Source organism: Serinus canaria, chromosome 11 (genome assembly GCF_022539315.1).
Source record: "Serinus canaria isolate serCan28SL12 chromosome 11, serCan2020, whole genome shotgun sequence".
NCBI classification, from domain to species: Eukaryota; Metazoa; Chordata; class Aves; order Passeriformes; family Fringillidae; genus Serinus; species Serinus canaria.
In genome coordinates this window covers 11,855,754-11,877,101 of record NC_066325.1, presented here as the reverse complement: position 1 = coordinate 11,877,101, position 21,348 = coordinate 11,855,754, and the positions used below count along the sequence as shown (strand labels likewise).

The 21,348-nt window shown below is 40.1% G+C and overlaps 1 protein-coding gene across 1 annotated transcript; it reads right to left on the bottom strand.

Moving 5' to 3' along the window:
- Positions 1-259: 259 nt before the first annotated feature.
- Positions 260-18,696, bottom strand: PLA2G15 (phospholipase A2 group XV). The gene is made up of 6 exons (XM_030227639.2): positions 18,487-18,696; positions 10,861-11,017; positions 9,342-9,460; positions 7,799-7,897; positions 7,177-7,401; positions 260-4,448 (listed from the first exon to the last, which is right to left on the bottom strand). The coding sequence occupies exons 1-6, from the start codon at positions 18,623-18,625 to the stop codon at positions 3,937-3,939; spliced, it is 1,251 nt and encodes a 416-aa protein (XP_030083499.1). The 5' UTR covers positions 18,626-18,696; the 3' UTR covers positions 260-3,936.
- Positions 18,697-21,348: the final 2,652 nt, after the last annotated feature.

The following is a 21,348-nucleotide window of genomic DNA, read 5'->3' as shown; positions in this document are numbered from 1 at the left end:
CAACATGATACCTTTTTTTAACATAAGACAAACAGGATGCAAGCAAAAAGAAATTGAGCAGTCTCAATCCCACACCTTCATAAATTCAAGAACAATTAACAGTGAACTCCAAATGTGCCACAAACCAGTAGGTGCATTTGAGAGATTAAGGAAGAATTACTGTGACAGCCACCAATCATCTTTAGGGAAGAAAAACAGCACATAGTTTTCATTTCCTCTGAGAACTGAGACAGCACATTATTCACAACAGGAGACAATCTGTATTAGATCAACTTTATTATATTATCAAATTTGACAATAAAATATTCAAAATCTATTGAACACATTCATACACAAGAACATATAAAATGCCAGGCCTCAGAATATCTTCTGTACAAAATACTGGTTAGTGTAGAGCAGCAAAGTCACTGCCAAACATTCCCTGAATTTAAGAGGGCCTTGAACACACTGTGCTACAAGAATAACTTTAATACCAAACATTCCTTCCTTTGGTCTGCAAATCCTTTGCAGTTATTGCTAGTTATTGAAACTTTCTGCTTTTATACAAATCACATAGTGACTCTGAACCTCTTCAGAAGTACTACAATGACAGCTGAAAGCTTCTTCAGCATTTCTATACAAGTTGCCAAAAATAAGAAATACATTTGGTCCTCAAGACTAGTTTTGGTTTCTGAAAATATCCTGGAAGAATAAAACTACATAAAAATTATGGAGAGAGACACATAATTAATGCTTTAGGTAGAACAAAGATACATTAGTGAATTCAGACACTTCAGCTGTGCAGTGTGGCAAAGCACCTGAGTTAATCCTCTTATCAAAGTGCCACATTCTCACTAAAGATTTTTTTTCAGACCTCTCCCCCCACAAGAATGGAGACAGCTCAGGGCCTGTAGCTGCAGCTGGTCTGACAGCAATGCTCAGTGCTGCTCCTGCAAAGGATCTGCCCAGAGAAGCAGCCACTCCTCACACACAATGCAGGGCTTCCACTTCAACAACCAGAATAATGTGTTCACTTCCCAATGAGAACTGCACCCTAACATACAAGAAACTGCAAATGAAAGGGCTGATGATTATTTGGTAGGGGGAAAAAAGACCCCACACTTTCTGGACATAAAGCTCCAGCCTGCAGATGCACCACAAGCAATCAAAGAACACCAGAGGTGCTGTGCTTGCTCTCACACAGTACTTAGGACTCAGGTACACACATTTCTTTACAACAGTACAACAAGGCTTTATAGTGACAAACAACAGAACAAACAAATAAAAGCCTTGAAAAACCTTCAGCTTCATTTTACCACATTAACTATCACAAGGCTTGTCTAGTAACAGAAAACTGGTTTAGAAATCTTTAGGTTAAAAGATACAGCCAACTAATCTCAGAAACACAGTACCAGGTTGCCAAAATTAGAAAATAATAAAAAAGTTGTGCTTGTTTTCTTCTTTTGGGTCACAAAAAGTGTATTAAAGAAAAAAAGAGCCCAAGCATTTTTTGAATAATGTATTTTGGAACTTCAAATCACAAAAAACCCTGCAGCTAAATTCTTGCTATGAGACTGAAAATGCTGTTGATTAATGGGCAAGGATACAAATTAACCTTATAAACATTCTTCAGATCAGGTTAAGAATTGTTTACCTACATTGTTTCCTCATTTTTCAGCCCTTGATGTCTATGTTGGTATCCTGCAATACAGCTTCCAGCTCCATTCATTCTCCTTCAGCAAGATATGCAGATTGAATAAATTACATAAAACATAAAATCACAAACAGCCATTTATTCAAAAATTGAGTCAGACCAAGGAAGAGCTTTATCATCTTTGAGCAGTCTTGGAACACACGCCTGAAACTTATCCAGCTGATAAGCCCTGCATAAAATAGATCACTTGGCTAAAGGGCAATTTTCTGTGGGCATTTTTTGAAGGAGAGGTTGAGTTGGCTTTTTTCCCCCTCCTTGTTCTTATAGGGCTTCTTCTTTTGGGGGATTGGTTGTTTAGGTTGACTGGTTGTGGTTTGTTTTGGTTTTTTTTAATTTCAGCAGTTACACATTGCAAAGGCTGTGGACAACTCAGTACTTACTCTGGAAAAGTCTAGGCAATATTGCTGCTGGACTGTAGGGTCCTGGGCAAGTGAGGACAAGATTAATGATTCGTTTTTAAAACCAGGAAAATGCCTACATTCCCTCAACAAAAGCACTAGGAAAAAATGCAGAGGGGGAAATAAAGCTACATAAGGAAGTTAAAACCTAGTAAGATAATTAGCTTGTTGATGACCCCAGTTCAAATTGTTTTGAATTAACAAGAGATTTCTGAATTAAAACTAAAGTTGTAAAACTACCTCCTGGTTCCATTCTACAATAGCAGGAGTTCAAGCCCATCAGTTCAACAGATCTTATTACTATGTCCAGTGTCAGAAAACATTTTAGGCATGCTACCAAAACAGTTAAAACTTTAGCCTTTAGACAAATTCAGTTTCTTAAGCAATGAATCCTTAATAGTTTTATGAGTTTCTGCAACTCTTAAAATATTTTCCTTGGAGAACCTAGCATTTTGAAAGCATTCAAAGCTGTGTTTTTAGAAAACTAAGTGCTGTCTAACTGGGTGACTGGTTTTTAAAGCAAGCCAGAGAGAATTTTTGAGTCTAACTATTTCTCCAACAGGACTTCTGTAATCAAGGTGGTAAATATGATGGCCTTTAGGTCAGCACTTCTGTGGAGGTCAGAGTTGAAATCACTATTTTAACACTGAGTAGAACAACACTGTAGGAAATTACAGAACTGCATGTTCAGCAATTTATAGAAACATTTAAGGAACCACAAGTCCCAACTTCTTCAAACAGCAAAAATGAAACTAGTAATCTATGGGAAATTACTTTTAGTCCTAAAAAAAAAATTTCTTTTCAGTGGAATGCAATGTTGATCCAATCACTGCTTAGTCATGTAACTGGACCAGAGCCAAAGTATTTGACTGAGAACCAGTTTATATTCCATACTGGCTTTCATTCCCCACTCTCTTTCGGAAGTTCACTTCTCTTTAAATGCTGCCTACCATCCATTATAATTGCCACTACAGGAAGTTGTTTTCCACCCAGAAATGCAATTCTATACCTTACAGATTGTTTGCCAGTATTCAATTAGCTTTGATTGATGTGCTTCTCCACACTGCTACAGTTATTACAAGCACCAACCACAGGTTAGCTTCATTCCCTCATTGAGAAATCAAGCACAGGTTGATAATTCCTCAGACTCCAGACTGTATGTGATCAGGGATTCTAGAAATTGATAAGCAAACTATTTCCTCTTTCTAAAATAACCCAGTAGGGCACCTAATAAAGAAGCTTCAAGTAATTTACACATCTTCCCCACCCCCCCCCAGGCTGTAATAAATAAAAGTCTGGATTGCAACAATGGTAGCACAGTTCCAGGCAGACCTCTTCCCTATTTTACCCAGTAGATATGCACATTTAGAAACTAATCCACTGGGTACTGTGGATCAGAATATGCAAGACCCTTTAAAATGCTTACTGTGTTTGCCAAATTGTTAATACCATTCCCTTGGGCATCCTAAATTGCCACCCCTTCCTAGCCTTCCAATCCAAACCTGCAAAGACCACACAAAGGAACTCTGGGATCTGTGACCCCATGTGGCATGTGCAAGGGGGCTGCACAATCTCCAAATGAAAGTCTGTATGACCATTGGACACAACACCAGAGGCACCAAAATGCATATTTGACAAAATTTTCAGAATGTGAAAATACAATGAAACATCATGAACACAAATCAGAGACAATCATTTAGAATACCAAGCAACTTGAAAACAACCTCTTAAAAAAAGCAAAATAAATAATTCAAATATCTAAATATCAAGGGATTAAAAGGCATTTCCCCATATTTAAGGGAAGGCATCACAGGTGAGGAAAATAACTATGAACACAAAAAGTTATCACAAATCAAAGAGCAGCTTTTTCACATAGGAGATAGTAGTATCATTGGACAGCATTTCAATGTGCTCGTTTCCTGCAAGCTCAAACATCACCACTTCCTGTTCTTGCCTGTGCACCCACTTTCTACACTGCAAGGCACTCTGTAAGTTCACTGTACCATCCCCATCGCTGTAGAAGATCTTGGGCTCTCTGTCAGGGAAGCTTTCGTAGTGGAACGAGTCGGGGGTTTCCACGCCCGTGCCGTAGAGGCAGTGGATGCGCACGCCAGGCGGGGTCATGGAGTACACCAGGTGCTCCGTGTCCTGCCTCATCAGCCAGCCATCCTCAAAGTTAATGTCCCTGTAGAACTTCCAGTAATCCCTCAGTGTGTAGTTGGCTGTGGGGGTGCTCACAAACACCTTGTCTGGAGGCCACGTGTAGTTGTAGGGTAGCATCCAATTCGTGGAAACTGCTGATCTCTGCTGGTCTCTGATCTTGAGTGAACTGATAACAGGGATTCTGTTGTTGTCACCTTAGGGAAAAAAGTGGAATTTCATTAACCATAAAGCAAAACATCAATCTTAATTAGCAGTAATTAGTAGCACTGACAGTGGCAACATGAATAAGTTTGTTCCCCTGGCCTACAACAGCAATTTGAAAAGTTTTTCCTCATTTATGATTGTCTCGTAAATTAACTTCTGCAAACTGACTTTTAATGACTTCCAAGACTTAAATATGAGTTGATGAATGATTGAAACAAATGGCTTAAACTAACACATGACTAAGGGATAATTTATATGCACCTTCCTCCATATTTTAACAGTTGTTCTTCCATCTTCATAAAAATAAAAACTGCTTAATAATTACAGTGATTACTTAAAAAAAAAAAAAGCAAAACCCTGAAACAAACATGAATTTATATTCCTTGTTTGTTTCCATTATCACAGTGGCTGGCACACCTCAATTCTTTTGTCAGCTAAACTTTGAATTTTATTTTTCATTGTTTCCAGATGGTTACAGCATGTAATGGTCCAGGTCAACCATGCCATAAAAATTGAAATGCTGCAACTTGAAACCACGCTTCCTGAAAAACATACTTTGATGCTATTTCAATTCCATGGGGTGGCACTATTGCTTCAGCAAGGAGACACAAAGCACAGTAATGCCATCTTTAGGAGGACTATATGGAGACATTGCTAGTCTGAAAGAGATAAAGGAAACTCAAATGCACAGCAAGAATCACAAAGGTCCTGAAAAATGGGTCTCATGATACTGTATGGTGTAACCACTTCACTGTGCACTCCCACTGCTAAGTTACTGAACACTGCTTGGCAGTTTTCAGCAAAGAAGGCCCAAGTTCTAACTGAACAATGAAAGGAATGTGTACAAGATTTATTTCCAGGAGAATAATCAAACACAGAACCTGACTATCCCAGCCTTCTCTTACAAAACTGTTACTAAGTGCTTCTCAAATCCTTTACTTTTCTTTTAAGTGAAGAAGTACAGGATGGCCAACACCACATTTAAGTCAGCAGACACATCAAAACATTAGGTGTAAGGAAGACACCACTAACATTTCAAACTTTCAACATGTTAAAAAGAGAAACAAACCACTGTGAGCTTTGTGTCTTTGCCCACTATAGTGAGATCCAGCAAAGCCCATGTACAAGTAGCTGAATGTATCACAGAAATCTCCAGACAACAATTCCACCTGTGTACTGTTTACCACTTTGATAACACAGCTGTGGATTTGACATGAAGTTCCTGGTATCACATATTATAAACAGGAATGGAGCAGAAAGAATGCATTCATAGAGTGCCTTGTCTTTCCTGCTGAAATGCAGTACTTTCTTTTAAAGCAACAATTCTTCAGCATACTAACCCTGATAACTTTAAAAACTCTTAAATAGACTAATGCAGTCCAAGGGCTGATGGTGGTGCTTTACTACAGATATTTGAGACAGAAACATCTTAAACCTGTACATTCTGATATTATGTTTGCCCATGTAATTTTCCCAAATGATTTTTAAATTTCTGCTCCAAAACACAGAAGTTTAGTACAACAGATACACAGATTAAAATATAACGGACTATATTTTAGTAGAAATTTAGCTATTCATTATGCATTAGTAGAATTAGCCCCTTTGCTTGAGATGCATGGTAAAGCGTAGACAAGGTATGAAGCACGAAAGTTTAATCCAACAGAGATATGGGACCGTAATTTTATGTAATTTTATGAGGGTGATATTAACATTGTTCACTTATTGTCATTCCTGTAGCAAGCAAATCCTGTGCGAAAAGGGAAATAATTTTTTACAGAGACATTTCAACAGCTTTAATAATGCGTAAATGTTGGATGTTTGTATTGAGTCAAGTTTTCTAATTAGTAATGGAGTAGTGCACTGCTGTTCAGAATCAAATGCCTTTACTAAGCAGAGTATTCTTTGCTCTGCCCATGCATGGCTGAGTCTTGCTGTGTTTTGCATTTTGATGAAGTCCAATTTTTGATGTCAGCTTTGATTAGGAAGAAGATAGTAGATATCCAAAGCTAACAAGTCAGAAACAAGCTACAAAACCAAGCCAGAAACATCGAGAACTAAATGTCAAAGCACATGATGTAATTATGGTGTCACATGATGGGTAAGTGAACATTTCCCATCAGTCATTTTCAGTTACTAAGTGAAGTACATTATGTTGCTTTATTCAGTTTTTTTGTGTTTTAGTCTCTGGCATATCCACTGTGCTAAACCCAAGACCTCAAAGATTCACTTTCCTAATCTGCAGAGTTATAATTTTCACCTGACATTTAAACTATTAACACCAGTTCCCCACCATCTCTACAAATTTCCTTTGATGTTAACCTCAAGCAGCTCGTGTGATCTTTAATCAAAGGAAACTGCTGAATGCTCTGAAGTCCTTGGTAGCTTTGCAATACTGAACAGAGCTATCAGGCTGGTGGCAGAAGGGACAGAAAGGGAATGCATCAGGCCAGCACAATAATCTGCTAAAAAGAGGTCAGGAGAGGTCAAGAAGGGAGAAAGCTCCTGGTAACAGGATGTGGGAAATCTCAGTCCACCCCCACAAATATGAGAGATAACAGCTGGGTGGCAAGATTTGAAGCATCCAGTTGTCATCACTTACAAAAAAGTACTTTTCCCTTCATGGTACCTCAAACTCTCATCCTGCAATCCTACAGACAACAGCCTCGTTAGCACTGTGCACTGCACACACAGCACAGGGCAAAGCCTCAAATTACCCACCTGAAGCCAGCACACGGAGAGTTTTGGCCACTCCCCCCCACGGAGCACCTAATGACACATAATCCTTGATGTACTTGTCCTTCCAATCCTGGGACTGGCGGTTCAGGAAGTAGAGGGTGTACATGTTCCCCATGCTGTGGGCAATCAGCACAACAGGGCTCCCATACTGCTCGTACAGCAACTCTATCATCTTGCGAAGTGCCACAAAATAGTCTTCATTCTCATCTAAAATGTACAGATTACACAGAGTTACTAATTGTGGATGCTGAGCTTTAAAATCAAATAAGCTTTTAAATAATGGTGTTGAACTGTCTGCAGAATTATTAATGCAGACCTTAGAAATTCCAATATTCAGTGGGAGGGGTGGGGGTTTTGTATGGACATACTTTGCTGAAATAGGTTTTTTCTGTTGTTTTGTTCTGGTTTTAAGCAGCAAGTTGTTTAAAGAAGAAAAAACCCAAAACCACAACACCGAGATTGCATTTGCAGCTCGGAGCACACAGGCCCCAAGATCTAAACAAAATTAAGTTTTTAGATTGTCAAGGATGGGAGAAGTGATTCAATACATAATTTGCTGGCTAGGAGAATCAAAATTTTATTAAAGTAACAGTATATTATTTACTTGGTGCCTTTCTCCAGTCATAAGGTGCTCCTCTTACATCTTCATCACGTTTGTAGCCCCAGTCTACTAAACTCTGCACCAACATATAAAAGTAACTTCCTGTAAATATCAGATAAGAGAGAAACAGAAGAGCAACAAGGTCAGTGAGAGAAGCAGCTGTCAGCCACTACTGCAAAACAAAGTTCCAGAGGCAGTATCTGTGACACCACATGTACACATTAAACCTGCAGTTTGCCTTTAACAATCTAGAAAGCTGCATGCATATTAAACAAAATGAGTTATGCTCACTATCCCCCAAAATTGAGAGAATATCACCATTAAAACTTCTTACTAGATGGCTGACCTCTCAAACCTTTTGGCAGTCAAATGTAGTAGACACAAAGTGGATAAATTTTACTCAGCAGAGGAAAGTTTACCCTTGAACTGCAACATATTGATTTCTGAGGGGTTTTCATCAGAGTCATAGCTTTTGTTGATTGCACATTAACAACAGGTAGGGAGTAACAGCTAGTCTCGACTTCAACATTTATTTTTGGAAACAAATGCTTATTCTGCTAGGGCAGAACTCCAGAAAATACCCCAAAACTATTTTTTTATCTCTGGGGTAGTGGACTAAGACTTAAGTAACTGAACATAAAGCTTTAATAGCAAAAAGGGAAACAGCTGCAGACTTCATATTGAAAGATGTTACTTAATACAAGGTTTGACACATGGGATTTAAGTATTACCAGGACTAAATGCATCCAGTAACAGTGTCACAACAGTCTACTGAACATCAGAGCCACATTTAAGTTTTGAGCAGAACCTCACTTATTAGTCTTGAATGTTTATCATACAGTCCCTCAAGCAGAGAATTGAATCATGGTGTAAGAGTGACCTAGTGCAGATCATTAAGCACATCACTGCCCTTAAGAACAGATCCATGCTATGCAGCATATGAAGCTCAGTCCATTACTGACTATTCAACTCCTCCAGTCTTCAGCCACAGTGAACACCTCACAAAAGCTTATCAAACTCAGTGTTTTCTGAAACATGACTTTACAAAAGCAGCAACAAAAAACCCTGCCAACACATTAATGCAGAGATCTTTTGCAGCACAAATGCAATTATATAATATTTCTGACACCAGCAAAATACAAGGAGCTACACATTGTGGTACCATGTCTACCAATCTAATTAACCCATTCCTAAGGCCAAAGAACATGTACTCAGAACTTGTGCTTTTATTTCAGTTTTGCTTGTCAAGCTTCTGTCACAGAATTTTCTACTCAACCCATCTCATTTTCAGAAAGCATCTGTCCTCAATATGCCTACTCAGATTTCATCCACCAAACTTAGAACTGACTAAATACCATGGAATCTTTTTGTCTCAATCTATCAGGCCATGCAACAAATGAAACAATTCAATGTGATGAAAACTCTTAAAAGCCAAGTGAGCTCTCAGAAGTGTAATTTGAAATCACATTTCAGGAGCTTGTTGCATAAAGACAAACTAGAAAAACCCTGCAAGTGACAAAGCACTCCAGACCCAGCTTGTACATACCAACACTCCTTTTACTTGGGTCAAGAAATTCCAAGGAAAATGTCTGCCCAAAGCCTGGCACTCTGATATCCACTCCATCTGGTGGTTCTGTAATCTTACTTGTTCGATTATACACCAGTCTGGGGAGGAGGGGAAGAAAAACAATGAAAAAAACCTATGAAACATGTTTTATTGCCACATGACAACCCTCAATTACACTGGGTCTTACATTCTGAGTGCAATACAAGAACTTTAAGTGCTGTTACTCAGAAGGAGGAAAAAACCCAACCCAAGCAGACATGATCAGAGTACTCTCATGGCTAAAAGATTATACAGTGCAAACAATTACTTTAATGACTTCAATGCTTCATGGTGCAGAATCTAAGACTTTTTGTCTCTGTAAAACTGAGCATATGGAAGTGTGACTGAACTTCATCTTCAAAATATCAGCTACTTTATATAGTTCTACACCATTTGACTTTGCATCAAGCCACAAAATGGAAAAACTTATAAAGAGCATAGGAATGTGGCAATAGGACAGAAAATACCTATTAAATCAGACATCAAAAATATTAACCTATCTAAAAATAATTCATTTCTACTTAACTAGAAGCATCCATACCAGCATAAGGGAATACTTTATTTCCTGATTAATGACAACTGGCACCTCAGGAAACACATTGAGGTATTGAGTATTGTGTAAATACATTTCAAATCAACTTAGGATGTGAAGCATCTGGAGCATTGAGTCAGGAGTTTATTTCTTGTTATTACAGTTAGGGGTTGGTTTGTTTTTAGTACCGTATCAATACAGTTGCCATTTCTGAATGCAAGGTTTTGCTCCTATATGGAGTCTGAGAATCTAAACCCATGCACAAATCTCTTAACAAAAATCTCTCTAATCCATAGGGCAAGATAGAGCAGACTGCTTTACAACAGCTCAGTACATTCATAAAAGAGCAACATGCCAACACAATAGTTTTTAATTGGACCAGCTAATTATTTCTTGTTTGCATACATATATTTATATTATTTTTACAGGAATACTAATAAAGCAGATTGAATTATGAAACAGCATGAAAGCTTTAAATTAGGCAATTTTTAAAACCAAAATATTTCAGGAGGAACTTCCTGTGCATCAGTTTCTGTCCATTTCATCTTGTCCGACTGCTTGGCAAAAAAAAAAAAAAAAAAAAAAAATAAATAAAAAAAATAAAAAAGAGCAGGCAGAAAACCTCCTCCTTGAGATAAGGCCATAGAGGAGTCTAAAGAGTGCTCAAACCTACACTGAGTCACTGGTAGAAGAGAAAGTGCAAGAAACTAAGAAAGCCTCTGCTCCTCATCAGCAATTACAGCCACTTCAGATGAAATAGAGCTACATCTTCAGACCCATCCTGTTAACCTACCCAGCAGAATTCCAAGTCATTCCTCTCACTGGTCTTGAATCAGAAAAGGAATTAAAAGGAATTTAAATGCAGCCATTCTGCATGTCAGCCTACAGAAAGGATGTAACTGCAAAGAGCAACATTCCTGCTCTTACCTGATATTATCAATCCAGCAGTCAATGATGACAGGCAGAAGCAATTCTAGATTCAGCCAGAGTGTAAAATAACTGTCTGTCTTCTTAGAGCAGAGATAGTGCACCACTGATGGCTTATCTAACTTTGCTTCCAACTGATTACCTAAGTCCCCTGGAACTGAAAGATATAAAGAGGAGAGAGATATAAAAAGGAGACAGTTAATTAAAGCATACAACACTTTCTATTGCAGTATACACAGCTAAATGCTGTAGCCCTTACGTGCATTATCACTGCACCCAGAGACACCATCAGGTTTTCTAATTGGAGAACAAATACTACATAAGGAGGTACTACATACACATTTTCCACTGAAAATATTTCTATATTTTCAAAGCTCATTATCTGAGAAACCAACATGTAGAATGATTCTGGATGAACACCTCCTTACTTCAAAGAGCAGACTATAAAGGAGCATGTAATGCCATGGGTATGAAAAAAAAAGATTGTCTAGGACATCACCAAACTTATCTATGTTTTCAAGTACAAACTGAATCTTTCTGAAAGAACTTTTTTTCCAGAGCATCACAACTACACAACTTTGTTCTCTTTAAACAGCTGCCTGAAAGCTATCAATTGGACATCAGAAACATAAAAGAATGATTTATATTACTTATCTTCCCTTCTTCACATAAGGCCAGACTTTTACAACACAAGACATGGTTGGCTAATAATGTAAAAATACAGTTTCATCTCTTTTACATTCAGGTTTTGACAACAAGAGTTACTTTTTTTCCCTTTGGATACCTTACATGACTAAGACTTGGTGGAAAGGGTCTTGGCTATTTGCACCTTCTTAAGGCATATACTAAATGTCAGTATTCCTTTGACTAAGGTTTATTCTTCATTATATTTTAAACCCTAGATGGAAACAGGAATATTTTCCCAAATTAGAATTAGTCTTAACCAAACACTAACAATTTTCAGCACCAAGTTTTCAGAGAAACTTCTTCATTCTGTTACGTTTTGTCATTTTTTCCTCAAGAACCAGAGAGAGAAAAATATTTCAGTAACTGAAAAGTTTTTATGTATTAGAAAAATTTAGAAGTTAGGCACTTCTTAAGGGTTCCCTCCACTCCTTTCAGGTCCACAAAGCCTCCTTTTTTGGGTGTGCTTGTCAATGTTTAGTTGTGAAGTTTTTAAATGCAGGTTTAATGCACCCATACATTTGTTCCCCCTATCCTCCAGTAAACTGTGCAATCAAATCAGTTTGAGTTCTGAAATACACTGATACTTCACAATGGTTTAAGGAAGGAGATAATATCATTTAGCAGAATGCCTAATTTAACCAGAAAACCAGATGTGCTTTTAGGAAAAAAGTTATTGCAGAACTGAAAAAGGCCAACACTTCAGATAACCACATTCTTACAACCTCCAACCACAGCAGGCTAAGCCCCACCATGAGATGTACCTCAGGATTTCTTTATTAACTACCTCTACTTTCTCATTAGGTTTTTAGGAGCTTTGTTTTTGTCACCTTAAGTGAAACGTTAAAAGGCCCAGTAGCTGACCATGGTTTATTTCAGGTCATATTTCAAGGACTCTGATATACTGGAAAGCATAGTAAGGGAGATTACAGCATTGCATCACACCCTAGAAAGAGTTTACTGAAGTTTAGTCTTGTAACCTCACAAAATCCTACTTAGTAATTGCTTAGAAAACTAAGGCAACAACTTGTTCCAGTCTCGTGCCTCTGTCGTATCAGTGCTTTTAATTGGAAAGGGAACAGAATGTAATTCTATTTATATCAATCTTTCATGACTGGCCAGTTTCAGCAGCAGACCTGCCAAGGACAGAACAGGTTGATTTTGTGTTCAGTCTCAATGCAAAACAAAGAAGAGTGACATTTTATTCTAGCCTAGAATCTCACTTCCTTGGGTAAAAATAAAGTTCTTCCAGCAAAGATACCCTTCAAAGACTTAGACAAACACCTGGGGTATTAGAGTTTGGAGAACTTGCTAAGGTTTCCAAACTGCACTCAATCAATCACAAGCACTTCTGCTCAGAGTAGGGAAAACTCACAGCTGAAGTTTCAGATTATAATCAAAATACATCTATCAACAAAGCATTGAAAGCACAAAACTGTACAGTCTCACTTGGACATAATGGAATGATCCTGTCAGATTAACTCTAACTTTCACTTATTTAAGATATTTTATCTTCAAGCTTCTGGAGGATAGAGGCTCTGCTCTTGTGTCCAATTCAGGACACAAGATGAGAAACATGACATACCGATTTTACTCAAGGGATGATAAGGAACAAGATGAAAAACAGCAATTTTTTCAATTCTAAGCAAAAGATAAAGGAGAAGTTCTACCTGTGCAAAGATAAATACTGTAGCTAAAAAACAAATTCTGATGTACAAGTATGATGCCTGTTTCTAAAACAGGGATTAACAAATATGTTTTTGTCATGTTTACATTTCCATATCAACAGTGAAGCAACTAATCACTATCACTCACACCTTAGGGTTTTTTTATTTTCTAAAGTATACTTTGCAAACTGAAGATGCTTCATGATGAACCTATAGGAAACAAAATATAAATTTTTGGGTTTGAGATTATGGAAAAAAACATGCAAGATCTTCAGCCCTCAACCCAACCAGTTTAACAGTGTTAATGATTTACATTTTGGCTGGAGAACTACTTAGTGGTTTTTTATAAGTAACAGGTTAAAAAATATCACACTGAAGATTAATTCTGTAGGTCAAGGACATAGCTTTCTTAATTTTCTATGGTGGAATTTGAAAGCAGTAGAAAAACATGTGTCCCTTTGTTTTCAGGCCATACAGAGGATGGACCTGCAGGCAGAGTAATCTTTATTCAATTTTTCTTCTCCTCCTCTCATCTACCAATATTTGCAGTTTCTAAACCATTGTGCTGGAAATATTAAAGAGAGTTCTTTAAAGTTCTAAAAGTTCTTTTTAGAGCCTGCACACTGACCCCAAAATAACTTCTTTGTGAAGTTCTGCAAAATACATCAGCACTAGTTAAGACCGGATGTCCAAGGCAAGCTCTTCAGCAGTACCCTGCTTCCCTAATTTGCAGCTGTGTAATCCCTCTGCTGATTTCAGAACTGCAACATTTGGGAAAATTACATTTCTTATTCAGCAGAAAAATGTGTTTCCATAAGATTTTGTGTTCTATCATTTCTAGCACATCCTCCTTTTTCACAATGATGCTAATCCCAACAAAACTCACTCTAATACATCAATAAGACAAATTCACTTCCAATATTCATAGTATCCTTGGCTAATTTTTTGGTCTCATATGGCCTGACAAAAGTAGTAGATCTCCCTCTGGAATGTGTTTTTATATGATTAAACTGTATAGAAAAGTACATTTAGAAATATCATTAGAGTTTAAGAGAGGTAACAGACTGCGAATTGCAGTAATTAGCTGTAGGATACATTCCTACTCCTGCTTATCACTACCCTTAAGTCTTAATGACAGATTCACAGCTCCCACCAAGAGACAATAAGCAAATTGCACCCTAAAAGTGACTTGCCTTAAGACTGCTCAGATAACAAAGAAAAAAGATCATTCAACAAATGTCCCAATATGAGGATCCTAAGGAAAAAAAAAAAAAAACGGTGGGGAGCCAGGATATTTTTTCATGTGGGCAAAAAGAAAAAAAAGAAGGCCAGCAGTTAGTACTTTTTTACTGCTTTTATCTGAAATGCCTTTGGGTATTTATCAACTATTGTAACTTTGTAACCAGTATTATTTCCTCAAATAACTGTCATCTCTTTGGTTCTATAAATTAGTCTTCCTTCAAAATGAAGCAACTTTCCAGGAAAATTAATTTTAAACTCTGACTACAGGTCTCTGAGAACATCTTGAAGCAGCTCATAGACTCCATGGACTGCCACAGAAAAGGCCTTGTTTAAAATTAGGAACAAGAAAGCAAACAACGTCTCACATGATACTTCAGATACCTTGGATCACATGAGGCATAAACATTTAAATCACTCCTGACATCTAACCAGCTGACCATACAAACATACACAGCTCAATTAGCAGTCAGCAGGAATTCACAGGCACAGCTCCTTTGCATGTAAATCAATTATTAACAAACTTCATTTAGGTGTCTTTCTAGAAAACTTTAGCCAAGTACCTAACAAATTGTTTGCAGAAGGTATCAGAACATTGATATAGTTATTGTGTTGAGTCAGCTCTAAAAGGTAAAGAGTTCAGTGCATCTGACACTGATCTTATAAGGATGGGTTACCAGCTCCAAAAATGCCTAAGACATGAGATAGTATGCAGTGATTATTGATGCACTATAGCAGAGAATGAAGAACAGCCACAAAAACTACTTGAAATCAGCATTGAAGACCAACCTGTTGAACATCACCAAACTGAGAAGAAAAGTGGATAAGATTATATAGTTCATCTAAATATAAAGCACAGAATATATGTAATATAAATACATATTACATATATTCTCTGCAATCACTTCTGCATATAAATATATATGCAGAAGTAATTGCACATAATATATGTAATATACATTTTTAGTAGGTATTTTAGTAGAACAGAAGCATTCAGTGGGTTATTTTGGTTCTTAAAGGAGATTTTTCTGTATGATTACATCATCCTGGCTAAACAGAAAACACATAAAGGCACATCAGTATCATAATTAGTCTCCTTTTTCCCCAAAACACTTGGGAAAGGAATCTGAGACAATCACCTTGGGTTTTAATGAGAATTGTGCCTAACTTATATCAGGCCTTCCAGCAGACTCTGTAAGTAAGGTTTTGACTTTCACCAGCTTCGTCTTCTTCTCTAATGTCACTATTATATAAATATACTTCCATGCTTCTTTGAAATATACTTTCAATGCAATTGCACCGCAGTATTTTGCTGTTAGTTACTACCCATGGCAATTTGGTCCCTGGTGTTGCTCCCTTGGTATGAATGAACACGAGCTGCAGGTAGAGGAGCTCCTGCTCCTAAGGAACCTCGAGGATGCACAGACCGGGTTACAAACAACCTAACCCAAGCCATGCTGTGCCAGAAATCTCCATGATTTTTGTGCCAGCTCCTCCATTACAGTAATTCAACTACAAAATTAATCACTGCTTCCTCATCAGGTTATTTCCTCAAGCTTTAGCATGACAAAGGACTCCACAAAGTGGCCAACAAACAGGTACAAGGAAAGCCGGGTGAGCACTAATGAGCTGCTAGACTGGCACAGCTGTTCCACAGAACCACCTTTCACCTGAGGGGCTCCCCAAATCTGAGAGCTGTTGCCATCACAACTGTGGCCAAAAGTTACAAGGCTGTCTTCATGCAACTCAGCTGTTTTCAGACGTGAGATTCCCCGAAGCAGCAGTTTGTCAGTACCTGGGCAGCAGAACAGAAGTTACCCACACGTGAGCAACACTCCATATTTTGCAAGATTCTGCTCTAGTTCCCCTCTGTTACTTGGGTAAGCATAGATTGCAACTGCAAAGTGGGGTCATTACACAAAAGGTTTCAGAGCAAGCTACACTGGGTCTTGTGACCACCCCTGGTCCAAAACATTTCTGAAGTGATCACTATGTTGACAACATTCCTTTAAACAGCATTTCTTCTTTCTTTATTCCTTAAGATCAGGTGGCCAACTTGCCACATACAGAGTATGATCAAATTTAATTCCCCTTTCTAGTGAGGCATGTTAACCTCCAAACAGATCAAGAGGGAGTGTTTGATCATGAGAACCTGTTTACTGTTAGATGAAAGTTTATATTAAAACTGCACTTACATGAGAAATTAGGAGTCTAGATACCAGTCTGATAAATCAGGATGATTCCCACCTCGTATGAGCTCCAAATTCATCCTGTACATTGTATAATGCAGACTTACAGCTCTGTATCTTTTTCATTTGTGTATCCAGGTGATGTGGGTTTTTCTCCCTTCCCCCAAACACCTGTGTTAAGCCAGCACTTAGAATGCTTCCCTAAATTATTCTCGTAAGCCCTTCCATCATCCTCATCACAGCAATTCCTAAAAAGCTTATTTTAACATGTCACACATGCAAGAAGGATGAAGAACACAGGGCAGCAAAAAATCTAGCAAATTTTAAAATGCAGTGACTGACTAGAACACTGAGAGATACAAGTTATGTAGTATTTGATGAAAATTCACTGTAACAGCAAGAAAGTCTGTTGTAAAGCACTCTGGATGAATGTGTGCTCAGACACACAGTATTTACCAGAATGTCTCTTCAGGAAATGTAGGTCAGGCACAGTTCTTAAAACCATCCTCAGGGAACACATATACTTACAGTAGATCCATCAGTAGTAAATCCACACTTCTACAGTCAGTTACCCTTTCTGCCAGTTGCTTTTAAATCTTTGATTCCTTCCCAGATAGGGTTCAATAAAATCAGCAACTAAAACATCTCTGTCATCAGGAAGCTTGCACTAGAGCAAGTGCCAAGGCCTATTGCTACATCCAGCACCACAGAGTGGAAAGATGGCAAAAAAGATTGTTTCTATTCTCCCCAGACAGAATTCAAAGAATTCTTCCTGCTTCAACTCCTACCTCTTAGGACACTCTTCTGCAGTTTCTACTTCCAAACCACAGCCTGTCAGTCAGTTCAGAGGCCTTTTAAGAACTGTGAATTTGTACACACTGTACCCTGAGATAACAAGAACATTTTTTAATATGCTCTGATAGAGTTTGCCCCTCTAAGTCAGAAGTTTGTAACAGCAGTAACAAAGGCACCATCAGAGCCTAAGTTACTATCAAGAAATGGAGATTGAACTGAACAACTTTTCCCATCTTCTTAGTTTTTCTTCCCCCGTGACCATCAAGGTTAATCAATAATAAGAACATGCAGCATGCTGAATATATTCACAGGACTGGCTACTGACATTACTGTCACTAAACGCACTTGTTTCTTGGAATGCTTAAGAACTACAGTTTCGGTAGACAAGTTATTGAAACATTTAAAATTTATTTACATCTTATTACCAAAGGATACAAAAAGCAACTAACAAGTATTACTTATTAACTAGCATATGAATATTATCTGCATATTCATTACAAACTATTTTGTGTTAACAGGTGAAACCACAGGCCAGTAACAAATACTCGTTTTTCATGTCATATGATGAAATGCCTATTTTTTTTATTTGGTAATTCAACTGCTGGAACATCCAATTACTCCTCCTTCCACATCTGACTCCAACCGCTTTCACGAAAGGTTCATAGACAGGAAAGACTTAAGCAGGGATGCTCTGTTGTTACTTAATGAGCTCGATGCGTATTAAAACGAGCCTTGTCTGTCCCCCTCCGGCTGGCAGGCCAAGGCAGCCCCAGCCCGGACCTCCCTCCGCCGGGCCGGGCTGGGCTGGGCCGAGCTACCAGCGCCACGGCAGCTGCGGAGCCGCCGCTCGGTGCGGGCTCTGCGTCCCGCGGTGTCCGCGGAGCCCGGGCACTGCCAGCGGCAGGCGGGTCGCGCTCCCCGCGGCCGTGCCGAGCCCGCAGCGCCCCAGGCCCCCCCGCGCCGCCCCGCCAGGGGTGGGTACCGGGGCCGGCGGGCTCAGCTCAGCTGGGCCCGGCCCCGCAACGCCCGCCCCGCCGCCCCCCGGCTCTTACCCAGCACCACGGGCGGCCCCGCGGGCCGGCGGCGCGGCGCGCTCTCGCCGCCGGGGCACAGCACCAGCAGCAGGAGGAGGCTGAGGAAGGAGCTCCGTCCGGAGCGCGGAAGGAGCCTGGCGCCAGCCGGCTGGAACATCGCCCCTGCGCATAACCCCGGTGATGGGAGCCGCCACTGCTGCGCCGGGGCTGCCGCGGCCCGGCCGGAGTGCGGCCCCGCCGCCCGGCACGGCCAGAAAAGGGCCCGCCCGCCCCGCCGGGCCCGCCCCCACCCGCGTCACCGCCAAGCGCGGAGGGCCCGGCCGGCCGCCGTTCGGCCCCGGCTGCGGGAGCTCAGTCCTCCTGCGGAAAGCCGTGTCAGTGTGGCGGCCCTGGCTGTGGGAGCCCCATCCCCCGGGGAAAGCCCTGTCTGTTTGGCGGCCCCGGCTGTGGGAGTTCGTTCCCTGTCCGTGTGGCGGCCCCGGCTGTGGGAGCGCGTTCCCTGGCAGTGTGGCAGCCCCAGCTGTGGGAGCTCGTTCCCTGTCAGTGTAGCAGCCCCAGCAGTAGGAATTCGTTCCCTGTCAGTGTGGCGGCCCCAGCTGTGGGAGTTCGTTCCCTGTCAGTGTGGCGGCCCCAGCTGTGGGAGCTCCATCCCTCGGGGAAAGCTCTGTCAGTGTGGCGGCCCCGGCCGCAGACACAGGCAGCTGCTCCGGGCAGGTAGGGACTGCTGCCCCCCGTTCTGCTGGGGCCGGCAGAAAGCTCTGAGAAAGGAGATGTGCTAAGGGAGGTGAGCGTTTGTCTCTCATTATTACGTCTACAGATGTTTGGTGGTGATAAAGTCTAACAGCGAAGTAATGGGCGTTTGCTGCAAAACATGTCTAAAAATAAGTAGCGCAAAAGGGACGTGGTCAGAATGGTTGAAAGCCAAAGTGCTTGGAAGAGCTGGGAATTTTAGTGTTACACGGTCAAAGGACTGGGCATCTGATAGAGAAGCTCACGGGCATCTCTGCACTACAGGCAACACCCAGCTCACCTGAGAGCTAATTGGTACAGAGGATCCCTAGGATCAGGCGTTTGGCAATACTGAGAGGAAAAAAAAATCATTAGACCTTTATACAAGTAACAGGAACAGGCAGTCCTGTAATTACAGTAATTTGGAACCAGAAGTGTTATAAGCGTTTGTGCTTCAGCAATACCAGTTAGTAGGGGCTACGTGCTCTGTTTGGTGTGCAAGTCGTTTGATGGGTGTCTGCCTGTGGAGAGGAACAAGGAAGGGTATCCACAGAAGCAGAAATTAAATAGAGAAAAAAATGGCACTTGGAACCAGTGTAATCACAGCTGATGATAGTAATGATTGTGCTGATGGGCTGGACAAGGTCTCCTTGACTCAGTCATATATCTGCTCCTGCTGTGGAAACACACTTTCTGAGCCAGATGTCTGCAATTCATGCTCAGGATAAAGCTATTTCTGACAAGGTTATTTTGCAGCAGGAGCACTGCACTGTCTACTTCACTTCTGCTTCCCCCAGTGGATCTACTAATTTTCAGAAATATTCCTACCTTGAATGGTTACTACACCAGCATGAACAATATCACAAGTGAAGATGTAAGTGAAAGACAAGTAGAAATAGAATTTCTGGCCTCAATAAATTCAATATTCATCAACTTCTGTAATTCCTGGAGAGAGACATGTCAGAGATTTGTGTGTGAAGGCAGAATCTGGTAAATCAGATAACAGCCTACTGAGAGGAGTTTAGGAAAACTGCATTGTCTTGGCATTAACATGGAAGGAAAAGGATACACATTCCTCCTTAAATAAGAAAATAAAAAACCAGATATTCAAGGAAGGTAAGGCTAAGTCTAAATCTAGACTTGCCTTTTTCTAGGCAGCAGCCACACCTTGTATGTTTACATCCAACAAACCCAAAGACAGGTGCTTAGTCACCATGCAAGTGTTGACATGAAATTACCTCCTACTAAGACAAACTACAGGGTGTGCAAGTGTGACTGATTAAAACTGATTGCAACAGGGAACCTCGTGTACGAATTAAAAGTTACAAAATACAGCAAAAGACCTTATGGGAGGCTAAAACACTATTTAAAAGAATGACTGTGTCTGAATTCAGTTTTGTCTCATAGTCAAAAGCCCCAAAAAGCACATGTCCCAATAGCCTGGCTGGGATTACTTGTGCTATGACACAAGGTTCAAGGAATGACACCTGTCAAGCCTTCTACATCTTGTGGGTTCCCTTGGGTGGCATCAGAGCATCATCTTGGGACAGATTTTCTGTGCCTGGCTGTGGGCCTGTAAGGGCACAGTCCTTTTGTGCTCCATGTACACTTTGCATTTGTCAGCATTTACAAGTTCTCCTAGTGATTATCACATAGGTATCACTTCTGTAACTATGTCCTTATTGATTCTACTCAAGATGTCTTCCAACCAGTCTTAATACTTCCTTTACAGATCTCTGTGTTCTTTCGACAGCTGGGAATGTCCTCACATTTTGCTAAAATACTCTTCATCTAATTCTGGCCCAGGAAAAGGCTTCTATACACATAAATAGCTATTCCTGAAAGCTCAGGCTCTTTAGATAACAGTCTTTCAGCTGATAAATCAAGAAGCATTTGTTAGTTATTTCTTTTATTGTCTCCTTTTGTGAGATCAGGGCATTTGCATTTAAAAACAAAGTGCATTAAGCTCTTTGCCTTTGTAAGGTTTAAATATAAACAGCAAATTTCTGTTTTCACACTGAGTGCCTGGTCCTATTGTCACTTACACCAACAAACCCAGGAACCTGGACACACGGCATTGCTTTCCAGCTGATGATACCCTGCTATTAATTGAGTCAGTGTAACTATTTCCAAGGGCTGCTTTGTTAGAGG